Genomic DNA, 15,044 nt, shown 5'->3' with positions numbered 1-15,044 from the left:
AGAAACACTCCAAGCACCACAACCACTACAGCGAGCTCGCTGTAGTGGTTATGGCAACAAGAGTAATCTGTCAAATATATAATTATACATTATGCAGTGTGTCTGTTCTGATACAATTAATAATGCTAAAATGCTGTTAGTACAAAACAATCTAATTAAAAACAACAGAAAACTTAAAGAGAAAGCAATAATAGGACTGTACCCGGAAGCTTGGCACAGTTTGCCAGAATGCTTGAGCAGACACGCACATTACTTGGATTTGAGAACACAGTCAGGGACGTATTAGCCGCGAGGCAAACAAGGCATTTGCCTTGGGCGGCACTTTCCAGGGGGAGGCAAAAAAATCCGCCCCCAAATGCCCAGGGCAAATGTCTTGTTAGCCTTGCGGCTAACTGACAAGCCATGCGGACGGGCGGGAGGCGCTGACGAGGGAGCCTAAAGCAGCACAAAACCAGGATACACCACTGTACACAGTTTCAGCAGACACACAGTGCTCATGTGGGAGGACTCATTTTCAGCAGACACAAGCGGTGCTAGTATTGGGGGACACATTATAAGCAGACAAACAGTACAGGTACAAACAAGACAAAGACAAAAAAATAAACACATTTGTTTGAGATGTCATAAGCAGCAATATTTTATGTGGACCAACACCTATGTAAATTTATATATGTTTGCATGTTAACGCGACATAAGAAAAATTACAAAATGTTGTTGAAATTTTAATAATAGCATTGAGATATATCAAGATAACATATGTGTGACAATGAAATATACATGTTCTAATTTCAATACACTTGTAGAAGAATAAAGAACTTAACAATTTTGCAGTACTCTACTATTATAAGTAAACATTTCCTTCTCATTATGCTCTACTGGAAATTAAATAAGGCACTTCTAAAATCACATGTAGTAATAATCTAGAGCTGGACGTTTCACGTAATCAGTGTAAAAGAATATTCTAAGCATCAAAACAAGTTTAACTTATTGAAGCTGTTTTATGTATAGGCTATGCCCTTGCAATCTCATTTCTCAATTCTCTGACCTTAGATTATTTTAATTACTATGACAACAGTTATCTGGGGAGGGATGCAGATCTACCTGCCCCCAAGGACGAGCGAACACTGACTTTCTAGGTTGTAAGTTCATTTGGGTAGGATCTTCTTCAACTTAACATGGCCAGTAGTTGCTTATATGCATCCAATACGCAACTAACCTATATCACATATATTCTTTAATTTTCAGTATCAATACAAATGATATCATTTTTCCTTTAATGTACTTACTTGCATTACATATTATACAAATTTACCAGCTACCACTGGAATAATAAGCTTTGTCTAATAGTTTAACTTTATTTCCAAATGTTTGCCAGCTGTTGGCAGCCCTGAACAAATACAGAGATACAGAAACCTTCATATGTTTAGAAGGTCAACATGTTTTTTTCAGAATCACTTTCAGTATGAAAGGTCAGGGTGACCACAATAAACTAATTCTGTTTGTGTGACCACTCCTGGTGAACGCAAATCAGTTCTGGCTTTTATATTTCATAAATAACCGGAGTGCATTTGTTCAGCTTGTTACTGTAGTCCTCTTATCTACGTGGGATTAGAACAAACAGTGCAGTAAACAGATGCCTCATTTTTCGCAACATAACACTTAAGCATCACTAAGCAACTAATTGTAAGTGGGACTTTTTTATTATATCACTTGTTTCATTTTGCAGAATTCACCCGTCGTATGTTAGCAAGTCCCTCGTTGCATTTTGTTTAACCCCTTAAGGACACATGACATGTGTGACATGTCATGATTCCCTTTTATTCCAGAAGTTTGGTCCTTAAGGGGTTAAAGCACCAACAATGTTTTGTGCAAGGTTTCAAAGTGTCAAGCTAACTATTGGCACTTAAAGGAAACCGGTAATGAATGTTAAATTTCCCTTTGTTAATCTACTTACGTGATAATACAGAAATCATGTAACTTGTAGGTTAACAGGCAGAGCATATGCCGTGCACCCATAGCATCTTCCCACGGCCAATGTCACTTTAACACTTGAAGATTGTATCGTTGCTTAAACCAGACACATGTGAGAACACATGGTCACAACTGTTTGACTCACAACTGTGACTTCATTGGCAAAGCATGGTCTTGGAAATGTCCAATTTATTTGCAGACATCTGGAAGCAAATGTCGTTGGTTACACCACTGGGCATATAGGCTGGGCATAACCCAAACTGTTTCAATGTGCACCTTTACTTGGATATGTAAAAGTAGTGCTACCTTTTATTTAAAATGACATTCACGTACTCTTGACATCTGCTTTTAACGTAATGCTGTTCAGACCATCGCAGTAACACTTTTCAACTGAAAATCTTATGCAAACCCACTTTTTTGGTACACATTTTGCAACCTAGTTGACAACTTACTGTGTAATTAAAAACACTAAGAGGGGAACCTTTGAGAACTTTTCCATTTATTATGTCCTTTGTTAAACCTTTGCAGGTTTTAAGCCAAGAGAGTTGAATTAGAAAATTAATAAGGGGTTGGAAAAAGTTTCTACTTAGGAATAAAATGTACAATTCTGTTTTCAATTTTTCACAATTCCACCATTTAAATGGACACTCCAAAAACCACAACATCTACAGTACATTTTAGTGGTTATGGGGCCAGGAGTGCCCAGGACACCCCCCATTTTAAGTACTCAAACTGCTTCCACCACATCCAGTACAGAGGTGTCTGTCTCAGCTAAGTCCGGTTCAAAGCTTAGCTCATTGGCTGAGAGCTACAAATCAGGAACTTACAGCCTTCTATAGGGTGTAGTAGAGGCAGGGAGCAGTGTCCAGCAGACTTGCTGCAGTGGTTATGGTTCTTGAATTGTTCCTTTAATATATATATATATCCATGTGTACCTTTGGAGAATATGCATTATTTTTAATGTATCATTTTACCTATATTAAATTAAATTGTACGTTTTTGAGCAGGGCCCTCAAAAACCTATTTTGCAACTGTTTGTTTTGTTAACCTAGGTTTTGTAACACACTTTACTAAATGTATAGAATCCACTGAAACATTTTGGAAACCAAATATGAAAATTATAATAATAATAATAATAATAATAATAATAAAAATAATAGTAATAATAATAATAAATAATCACTCTTTGTGTTTTACATGTTTGTATAAAAATTATATTCATGTGATGGAATATTCACATTAATATTATGTGTAACATTTGAAGACTCATTAACAGAGTACAGCTTTACGGAATATGTTGGCGCTTTATAAATGCCACTAATAAATAAATAATTAAAAAGAGCTGGATTCAGTGGGGTTTGTAGATTGCGTTAACATAAATTAAGGAGAGGAGTATCACAGCGGACGGGAATTTATGCGTTGTGCCCTCAGATCACACACTACTGGTTCGTAGATACGATCCACCGAGGACACACTAGTCTAATTCCACAGCTTCTGATTCACCATAGCTCTGTTTCAAACCTTACATGATTAGATGAATCTCAGGGAAGAGTGCGTACAGCGCGTGAGTCTAAAGATCTGTCAATGGCTCAGGATCTATACAGACACAAGCAATCTATGAATTTAAACTGAGCTTCGTAATGATATGTTTCTGATTTTTTATGGCAGGTGCCTGTTTCAGTGGCCATGATGACTCCCCAGATAATCACCCCTCAGCAAATGCAGCAAATACTTCAACAGCAAGTATTGTCTCCACAGCAGCTACAAGCACTTCTACAGCAACAGCAAGCGGTTATGTTACAACAGGTAATGTTGGTTACCTTTTTTCAGCAGTTAATATTACCGGCTTGCTCTCATGTTGGTATTGCATAAATCCTCTGTCATGTTTATATCATCTTCACCTTTATAGCTGTGTATATCACACACAGTGAAATAAATGTGCTGTCACGAGATTGTTTACATTGTCATGTGAAACAGAACATTGCATTCCTAGACTTGTCAAAGCACAAGACGTGTCAAAGGGAGTTGCAGAAGATTGTTGTTTTATGATATATAACACGTTACCACTTGTTTTAGTCATAACAGGAGGGGGAAAAGAGCAGCCGGAGAGAGAGAGAGAGAGCATTTTTCCAGCTTTTTTGCATTAAGTAGAAAAATAATAGATCTGTTGTTTTTTTATATATATATATATATATATATATATATTCAACAAATGTTTTGTAGCATAGATTTATGAGGAGTGAATTTATGTGCAGTTGAAAGTCAAGTGGCTAAAGTAAAAGTCAGTAAAATTCATTTTTTTTTTCTGAAAAATTAGATTATATAGAAAATGGTTCTGGATATGCAAAAAAAAAAAAACATAAAGTGAAGTGTGTGCTAAGTTTGAGTATTGGGATTGCTACATATGTACCACAAATTATATTCGCCTTTCAGAAATTGTTGTGCATGTTATTGTTTTGCATAAATATTTTGCTACTGTCTGCAGCTTAGTTTGATACGGTTAAAGGGACACCCTAAGCATCAGAATAACTTTAGTTTAATTTAGTAATGTTGATGTATGGATCACGCCTTTTTGCCAGTCACAGCCAGGGAAGGTGTGTCTAGGCCTGTAGGATTTAAGTCATTTAACTCCTAAATGTCAGATAATTAAGCAGTACAACTGCATGGGGCATGATCTATACACCAAATCTGCTGAACTAAGCTGAAGTTGTTTTGGTTTTAGCATATCCCTTTAACTGTTTCTTATTTGTCTTTTTTTTAACTTGTTATTGCATAAGAATGCCAGAAAAAATACAGTTTAAAGCATGGGCTGCCATCTTACAAAAAAATGTATATGCCCAATTTGAACAAAATATTTACTATTATTATTATTTTTTATTATTTTATTATTTGTATAGCGAGTTAGTCACATGAAATTGAATTAATATCTGTACTAGGATGTAATGGGGCATGCCATTGATGCCACTTGCGTCACTGGCGATGCCCAAAATGGGTGGTCCTGCCTGGAAAGGGACATGTCAGCCTGGCGTGCCATTTTTGTTATGCTATAATTAATGGGAGTGTTTAGTTAAGTGATTTGCAACCCTTAACATCTGACCTTGAAGTCTCAAACCTTACGACTGAATTCAAAACCATTACCTCAAATCATAATCACTCCCCTAACTTCTAATCCTAAACCTAATCAACTCAATTTAATATGGTATGTGTTTTTGGTTTTAGCAAAATTATGTCATATTTGTTATTTTCTAACAAGGTTATGCCAGTAGGTAACATGTTTTGTCCAGAGTGTGAGCACTCCACGTTAAAACTGGGGCGTGATTTACTATTCATGAAGTGGTATTGTGATTCCACAGGCTGAAAAACATTATTCAAGATATACCATTCATTGAGAATTAACTGGATCTCGCATAATAATAGAAAAAATAATAATAAATAAAAGTATGGATCCTTCAAAAAAAAAAAAAAAGAAAATCAGGCCTAGTAAGTAGCATATTCGAGTGCTACAGAGAGCAGAGCAAAGTATAAATTTAAAAGTATAATTTAAATTTAAGTATAAAAAGTATAATTTAAAAGGTGCCCAGTCTCCTTGGGCCCATTATTTTAAAAAAATACCCCTATCAAGACCCCAAGAGAAGTCTCGTCAACCTCAACTTGAAGGAATAAAATCCTCCTATTATTTATGATCCAACATAACCCAGGAGATGCTGATTTTTCCTGGTCACCAATGGGGTCAATTTTATTAGGGATCAATTCCTTATAATATTTAAGGTCTAGAATGTCTGATGACCAATTTCCTTAAGTTACCCCGTCTACCTCCCATTAGTTATGGAAATACAAAAATGGCAGCAGCACATTTTGATAATTTGGTGTATTTTTAAGTGACGATGGGCTGAACCATAAATTATGTGCACTGGTTATGACCAATATATTTTCAACAAATTTGTTCTTTAAAAAGAAAACTACAACAACATTTTGTCGATGTTGTGGCATTCCAGTTTAGAAAAGTTTAGGAGACTTGTAATTCGTGAAACTTTTGCCTTTATTTATTAAAGTCAAAATGGTTTATTCAGCAACAACTACAAGAGTTTTACAAGAAACAGCAAGAACAGTTACATCTTCAGCTTTTGCAGCAGCAGCAACAACAGCAGCAGCAACAACAACAGCAGCAACAACAGCAGCAACAACAACAACAACAGCAACAACAACAACAGCAGCAGCAGCAGCAACAGCAGCAGCAGCAACAGCAACAACAACCACCACAGCCACATCCAGGGAAGCAAGCAAAAGAGGTTCGTACTCTTTGCTGTTTGATTTGAATGTCATTTTATAGGGATGTTACAATAATTTGTGTCAAGTACAGCATGTTAGCATGGGACTTGTTGTGTTCACTTTTAGGTTTGTCTAACAATGAAGACACCCTTTTCACTTTAGCCAAGCCACTTAATCAGTAGACCAATAATATCAAACGCAGTCATCACACTTTCCTCCTTGAAGACCTTATGTCATGCCCTGCTTATTTAGCATTTGCAGGTCTACACAGTCTTGTCATTGTCTAATTAGTAAGATGTTCCATCTTCATACAGCATCTTTACGGGTTGGCTTGTTATAACAGAATTATAACAGAAATATTCAATGATTGGTCGTAAGGTGTTAATATTGACTTGGGCCAGGGCTTAAACTGGGTGACATAGAACCTTGTAAATTGTAGTCCAGCTAGATCTTGGGGCACGGTTTGACGCCCTGCTCTAAAAAGTGCATTATCTAGGTCATGGGTTCTTAAACCAGTCCCCTCCCTCCACCACCACCACCAGAATAATCCCTAAACCTTGGACTTGTGAGGGGGAGAAGGGTGTGAGAACTGGTTTGGGAACCACTGATCTAGGCCATCCCAAATTATCATTTTTTTTTGTTTTTTTTTCACACCCAAAATAAGATGAAAGTATATTATGTTAACATTGTGTAATATTTAATTAGTTTAGACGCGTAACATTTTTAAAATGATTGTTGACCTAATATTTTTTTTTTGTTCCCCATTTTATCACAATAGTATAGATGCATGTTGGACTTTTATTACCTTAAACCTTGATTCCCAGATTGAATATTTGGTAAATCCAATATATAAAACCCCATTGTGTTCCCAAACTTTAATTTGTAAAGACTGTTTAAAAAAGTATTGCAGGAAATGTTACTATGTGTATGAGTGTGTGCATATTTCCTTTTTTTTTTCCTTATGGTACAGTTCAAGAAGCATGCAAAGTTGGCTCATTGTTCAAAATGGTTGAGCATAAATTTCAAAGTCATGGGGCTCTGATTAATGAACTGCTACTGGAGATTTGGGCTAGCGAATAGAAAGTTACAGTTTGATGTGCTCATAAATCAAGCTGACAAGCTAGCTTCTCGGGCCTGGCCAGCACTTGTCGGCAGACTGCATCAAATATAAACATAATGCTAATATAACACGCTGAAGTAGTTAAATTGATCAGCAGGTATTGTCGACGATGTCTTTAAGCTGCCCATTATGCAAACCTACAGGAAACTGTTATGACCTTCCAGAGCTTTGTTTCTGTTTGGATTTGTGAATAGAATTTCAGACAGACATCAAGTACAGCGTAGAAACTGCAGCCTTATTTCTCCTGAGGCTTTGGGCAATCCACATGACTTGTTCCATTATGCAGTCTGTTTTCCAGTGAGTGCATCAGAAGTTTCTCTTTTCCCCAAACTAGAAAGGAAAGGTCTTCTACAGCAGCGTGTCTCTTTCTGAAGTGTGACTGCCATCGTATATTCTCCTGAGTCCAGAAAACTCGGGTGTATCTTGTAATGTCTAAAAAAAAAAAAATTAGAAGTTTTACTCTTTATTTTTCTAAAAATAGTTCCCTCTTCTCTGAATGTAATACAAATATAATGTATTCCAAGCTAGTGGAGAAAGAAGGAGCTAATAGGCTATTGGAATAAAAGCTACATCCCAATTTATTAATATATTTTACCAGAGACTCCATTTTTAGGCAGTTATGACATACGCCAGGGCTCCCTAAGTAACAAATCTGACTTTTAGAACAGCAAAACTCCCAAGTGTCCCTCTTTAGGATGGACAGTCCCTATTTCGTGTCCAAATTATACCATCCCTCTTTAATATTCCAATGTCACTTTTTTTCTTTGAGTCCTACGTTTTTCCTTCACGGCAAATTTCAGAACAATGAAAATATGTTTTTGAATCAGTCTATTAATAAGACACATTGATCTTGTTTTAAATTACATTTTCAATTATAAAAGGTTATCAGTAGGTAATAGATCTGTAACTAACTAAACCACCAAGCACGACCACTAAAGAGAACGAATTTGCAGCCACTTTTTAAATGGCGAAAAATGTGCAGGCAAATGTTACTTCATCAGTAGCATATCCATTCCCCCTAATTTATTTATTCATGCTCATAAATCCAGCAAAACTACCTTTCTACCCCCAAAGCTGCATCGCTAGTTATTGAGTTATTAAACCCTTCAGGAGTAACATGCTTACAATCTGGCTCATTACGTGCATCTGTTCAGTTAGTCTGAATGGATACCTTTATTTTGAATTTTATTTTTTTATCGCTTAGTTGTGTGTGCCATCTAACAATGTATAATGATGGCTTTTATTCGAATGTCTGTCCTTGGGAATGCACTTTTAAATATGCAGGGCAGCATATTGTCAGAATTGTTAGCACAATAACTGCTCTCACAGATATTCAGGTGAGCAGAGAGCTTGATCATTTTGCATTGCAATGCATTCCTCTTGTGTTTGGTATGGGATGCATAAAGTGCAGAGTAAGCCAGAATTTCGCCTGCTAGTCTTACCTTCTCTTACATCTTCGTCCTTTTGTGAACATTCTACCCTCACTGTCATATAATGTTATTGTGAGTATAATTACATGTAGGAAATCCAACCATACTTGGGAATAAGGAATATAGAATTGCCTTACATTCACGTTAAAATCTAGACTGTTGTTTTGATTTTAATTGATCTACTATCGCTTTTTTGTTAGCAGCAGCAGTTAGCAGCCCAGCAGCTTGTCTTTCAACAGCAGCTACTACAAATGCAGCAACTACAGCAGCAGCAACATCTATTGAACTTACAACGGCAGGGACTTATATCCATCCCGCCCAACCAGTCTGCTCTTCCAGTCCAGTCTCTACCACAAGGTAAAACAGACTTCCTAAAACTTTCATTGTATTTTCTAATCACGTGATTACATTGTGAGACTGCTGGGAAATGTGGCCTCGTGTATAATATTTTACCCTATAACATACAGTGAGTTACGTATACGGGCACATCTTGTTGCTACGTCCAGTGGTGAAGCTTTAGAGAGTGAGATACTGAAGTGATAACAGATATTATTTATTATAACATGATGCACATATAAAACAACATTTTAAAAGTGGAGCTGTTAGCGCCAACATTCTAACGGTTTCCATGGTAACTGCATCACTTTTAGAACTTTGGACCATAATTCATCTTTGAAAACAGTCAATATACAGTTTGTAACATGCAGCACTCTTAAGTACAATCCTTTGAAAATAGGAAATTATTTATTTTAGATGATAGACTAATATTCACATACATGCAAAATAATAAAAAAAAATGCATGGAAAATAAAATATTTTCCAGAAATATGAATCTGTGCAAAATCAAATACAGCTATTTTATTTGATAATTTTGAGCTGAATGACTCTAAAACCCGTTTAGTGGCATACCCTAATGAAAAAAAACATGCAGTTCACTTTAGAGAAAAATATCTTTGACGGAAAATGCATCTTTGCTAATTTTTAAACTAATCAATGGCAAGAGAAAATGAATGGCATTTTTTAAAAAAAAATGTAGTAAGTTTTTTTTATTGATTACTTAGATGCCAAATAATGAACCTTGTGTGATCTTCTTTTAACCAATTACAGACCAGTGACATGACAAACACATCTTGTTGTAAAGGCTTTGCTTCGCACCTGGTATGCCAAGGGTTAAGGATAGAATCAGGCAGTTTACTTGTGTTGTTCGTTTTATAAAAGAAAAGCTAAAAACATATCATAGGTCAAGGAATCATAGAATTCCTATAAAAGTTGCTTGCTTGTTAAGTGTTGACATCTACTAGTCTTATTGCCTAGTTTTGTACTAAGGAACAATAGAATGACTTGTTTCCGCTTTGGAAATAAATAAATAAATTATATATATATATATATATATAACTTATAATTCAATTGTTGGGCATTCGCTTTAGGCTTGTGTCCGCCAGTCTTTCACTGACACAGAGACACAGGTGTGTTCTAATTGGTTGTGTGAGTGACACTGATGGCCAAACAACACACGCATGCTTCTCTCTGATGGAGAGGGCAAAGTTCAGCTTCTCCTTAAACAAACACCATTATTTTGCAGAGTTTTTAAAGCAAGAAATAAAAAAGAAAAAGGTTATTTTATATAAATAAAATAATGACATGAAAAGCTATGGGGGCATTCTTTGTGTATGTGTTTGTGTCTGTGTGTGAATGTGTATGTATTTAGAATATACGTATTATTGAATATACCATAAACCACCAGCCTGAAGATTGCTAGGTTTATAGAAGTCATCAGAAAGATGCCATTATTTTCCCCTACTACATGCTTCAGTGTTATGTATCTTTTATATTACATGAGTTTTTAAAATTAGGGTTAGGGCTGAGGTAAGGGTTAGGCACACACAAATACAGAGACACACACATGCACACAAACACATAAACTCACTCACAGACTCACTCATACTTGGTTTTGTGGTAGGGCAGCTCCAGGACACAAATGAGATTAATTTTCTATTTGAGATTAATGATATTTACAGTTTTAGTCAAAAGAAACTATTTGTCCGTGTTTTCATTATTTTCAGTCTCATTCCCTTTCCTTACATGCTTGGAGAGGTGCTGGGGACAGAGAGATACTGTCTCTCTCTCCCTTGACAGATATTTAAGTTAAGGCTGGGTAGGGTCTCATTTATGGCAGCAGTAGCAAATAGGTGTGTTGCATATGTGTGTCCTGGTGTTGCCCTAAGTTTTGCGGATCCCACAAAGGAGAGTGTTGACCGCATCATGCATTATTTATTTAAACATGTAAAAATTGTTATTAAAGCAACAGTTAAAAATATCCAAATTATAAAAAAAAAAACGTGTGCATAATGTCACAATTTGCATTAATACATGTATACATTATGTTTTGTGCAATGTGTTTATGGTGCTAACTGTAACATTCAGCCATGATCACGAGGCAAAAAAGATTTTCTCAAATGCAATTATTTACAAACCTACATTATACTTGAGAAGTTAGAATCATAGACATTAAATATATGTAACATTTATTGTTTATTGTGTTTGTTTTTTGTATTCTGTAAGGATTTTTTTATTTTTTTTTAATGATGATGATGATTCCAATGCCTAGGAACCTGTTTTAAGGAAGGTAAGTTTAGGAGGTTTGCATTGTCCTTCAGTCGCTTGTTTCTGATTTTACAGCTGGTTTAAGCCCCGCTGAGATCCAGCAATTGTGGAAAGAGGTGACTGGTGTTCACACTATGGAAGACAATGGCATTAAACATGGAGGGCTGGACCTCACTACTAACAATTCCTCTTCTACTACCTCCACCACTTCCAAAGCATCGCCACCAATAACGCATCATTCCTTACTGAATGGACAGTCTTCAGTGTTAAATGCAAGACGAGACAGGTAATTCTAATTAGTGCATCTCTTTCCTAGGCTTTGTGAGGAGATATCACTTACCTGGGAATCCTACTGATATAATTAGCAATATGTATGTTTTGCAAGAATGTTTATTTTTTATGTTCCTGTGAGACGTTACGTAAGAGCAGATAAGCTTACCATTGTTTTGATCTCTGTCCATGGACAATCAGTTCATAAAATAATTACTTACGTAATCCATGTTTTTATAATCTGCTAAGAAAAAAACATATTTCTTTACACAGATTAGACCCAAGCTATGATATTGAGAAAATTAAATAAAAAGTTTAATTAATTCTAAAATGTTTTTTTTTAGGTATGTGACAACAATAATAAATAATAGACTGTTAAGTTTAATAGGCAGTAATTTCAGAAATAATTAATTGTTATGCTAAAACATACATTAAAATGATAAAAGGGAGATAAATACTCACCTTTTAGTTTACCAAATTTGCAGCACTTGTACACGCAAGAAAGGAAACTTTCTACCGAATAGCAAGGCCACTGGACTACCAGGGAATGAGACCACCGGACCACCAGGGAATCAACTACTAGATAAAAAAGTTATTTCAGTGTGGGGAGGCTGATCACTAAAACACAGCCTCCCTGCGCACTGTCTCCCCTGACACACTGTCACCCCCACACACACTGTCTCCATCCTTACACCCAGTCACCCTCCCTCACACACTGTCACCATTCCCACACACTGTCACCTTCCCCACACACACTCACTATCAACCCCACACCTACAGTCATCTATGAAACTTACACTGTCACTCCCCATACACTGTCACTCTCCCATACACTATCAGGAGCTGTTGTGGGTACGGTGCTCACAATGCTGCTTTAATTCATTTGCAACAAACAACCTTTTGCTCACCTATATAAATATGGAGTTTTATCATATATAGCATAACCTCTCTATCCTCTTTTACACAATTTACACAATCAGTAAATTTTAAGTATGGCCACCTTTTTCCCGTATCTGATTATTTTAAACATCCTGTTTTCCATTCTTTTTATTGCTCGTCTCCTTATTCAGGATGGGACATTACCAAGGTTTATACAGACTATGGCTATCGGTTTATTCATACATGATAACAGTTTTCTGTTCCTTCCTGTTGCTGACATGATGTCCCTCTGCACAGTGCTGCACAGTGATTGGAACTGACAAGATTATCTTCCTGTAATTTGCCAGATCGGTCTTGGCACTAATACACAGCTTGTCTGCGAGCCTGGATTTCACGAAGGGGCTACACACATGTATTAAGCCCTGTTGAACTCATGAAGAATTTACCATTGAACTGTAAAACAGACTAGGCAAGAGAAATACAAACCACAAAACAAAACTCTGCTGATTATTCCAACCTGTTATAGGAGCTTTGTGGTATAGATACAGAGTTATTCACTAAAGTGTGAACTTTGAATTACAGTCCGCAACAGTCAATTTGGAAAAAAAGGAAAAGTCAATTATGTTTTCAGTGTGGCTAATCTGACCTAGAATTTAGAATTCACTTTGAATTCCTGACAATTAAGATTTAGAGAATAGCTCTGAAGTGTTATAGACAGATATATTTTAAATTCATAGTGCACAAACCTTGCAGTTAGTTGGTGGTTCTCAAGATGAGGGAAATGGTTTTCATAGCAGGTTTATTGAGTAATCTCTATATTTTAGCAAAATGACATCCATACGCAGGGCCACCTTCAGGGGGTGACAGCCATGACGGTTGTCACGAGCCTGGTGGCCCTGGGGGTACCGGCCGCCTGGGCCATACGTATAGCGGTGGAACTGCCGCCGGTGCAGCTGCACCAGGGGCCCGCATACTGATAGGGCCCACCGGGTGGCCCAAGCATTTCATAGCGCAACAGGGCCCCTTTAAAAATGCTATCCACACCGCAAGAAGTGCTGGGAGGAAGTGACGGCTGGTCACTTCCTCCCAGCTCACTCCGCGCGGGAGAGGAGGCAGAGTGGAGACCGCAAGGAGGGGAAAGGCAGCTGATTCTTATCAGCCCCAGCCATCCTCCTGCACTGAAAAGGTAAGAAACAGGAGAATAGCTGGAAAATTTTATCTGTGTGTGAGTATGTTAGTATGTATGTATGTGTATGTCAGTATGTATGTGAATGTCAGTATATATGTATGTATGTATGCATGTATGTGTATGTATGCATGTATGTGTATGTCAGTATGTATGTATGTATGTCATTCTGTATGTATGTATGTCAGTATGTATGTATATGTCAGTATGTATGTCAGTATGTAGTTATATATGTCAGTACCCATGTATATATGTATGTATGTATGTGTTTGTATGCGTATTCCAGTATGAATGTATGTTTATGTCAGTTTGTCTGTCAGTATGTCTGTGTGTCAGTATGTATGTCTGTCTGTCAGTATGTCTGTCTGTCAGTATGTATGTCTGTCAGTATGTGTGTGTATCTTTGTGTGTGTGTATCTGTGTTGTTTTGTATCAGTGCGTGTTTGTGTCTGTGTGTGTATTCCTCTGGCGCGATGAGGAGACAGGCCCTATTGGTTGGCTTGGAGCCAGGCCCCTGGGGGGCCCAAACCTTGAGCTGTGTTAGGGACCCCAAAAGTTTTTGATGGCAGCCCTGTCCATACGTAAAAAAATGAGACAAAATAACAGAATTTTAAAGAAAAAAAATTGTTGGTCTGGAATTTGGCATTCGGATTGTAACTGGTATGGTTTAGTCGAGCAGTTTATATATTATGTAGTTGAAGGTTATGGCATACATTTGTTCTGTTTTGTTTTAGCAGCCACCAAGACTATTTTTTGTATAAAGATCCCAATAGCAAAATGTCTGCATTGTTACTAATTGCACTTAGATAATTCTCTGGAGAAATCTGACTTTTAACCCCCCCCCCCCCCCCCCCAAAAAAAAAAAAATACAATATTTGCAATGTGGACTATTTTGCTTAATTGTTTGTTATGTTACATTGTTTGTTATGTTTCATTTCAGCTCTGCTACAGTTTATCATTGAACCATCACGTGTGTATGTACCGTGCAGTGTTACAGTTTATTATTCCACCTCTTCTTCCTATATATCATTCAGTAAGGATATTGTTATATATAGGATGAAGATGTGTAATAATAAACTGTAGCACTGCATGGAATGTACACACATGCTGGTTCAATGAACATAGCACTGTCTGTACTTACAGTTTGATTCACGTTAAGTACATTGCTCCTCTAACCTTTTATAGATTTATTTTTGGCAACACACACTATTCATTACATTCATAATGTGTGTAATGGTCACCCATTAAAAAAAATTATCTGATCAAGGCAGGATAAAATAAACTGTGCATGGCTTCTGCACAGGATCTCAATATA

The 15,044-nt window shown here is 36.8% G+C and overlaps 1 protein-coding gene across 13 annotated transcripts in view; it reads left to right on the top strand.

Annotated features, from left to right (window-relative positions):
• FOXP2 (forkhead box P2) overlaps window positions 1-15,044 on the top strand; it is a 203,906-nt gene that overhangs the window by 127,991 nt on the left and 60,871 nt on the right. For 6 of the 13 annotated variants that reach the window (XM_063446856.1, XM_063446861.1, XM_063446864.1 and 3 more), the window contains exons 4-7: window positions 3,640-3,777; window positions 6,024-6,260; window positions 8,991-9,147; window positions 11,470-11,680. In XM_063446856.1, the coding sequence (XP_063302926.1) occupies window positions 3,640-3,777; window positions 6,024-6,260; window positions 8,991-9,147; window positions 11,470-11,680 (743 nt within the window). The remainder of the gene's footprint in view (window positions 1-3,639; window positions 3,778-6,023; window positions 6,261-8,990; window positions 9,148-11,469; window positions 11,681-15,044) is intronic. The other 7 variants (XM_063446862.1, XM_063446860.1, XM_063446867.1 and 4 more) reach the window with 3 other exon arrangements.

Source organism: Pelobates fuscus, chromosome 3 (genome assembly GCF_036172605.1).
Source record: "Pelobates fuscus isolate aPelFus1 chromosome 3, aPelFus1.pri, whole genome shotgun sequence".
Taxonomy (NCBI): Eukaryota; Metazoa; Chordata; class Amphibia; order Anura; family Pelobatidae; genus Pelobates; species Pelobates fuscus.
Note: the sequence above shows the minus strand (reverse complement) of the source record. Positions and strands in the feature narration are given on the sequence as shown.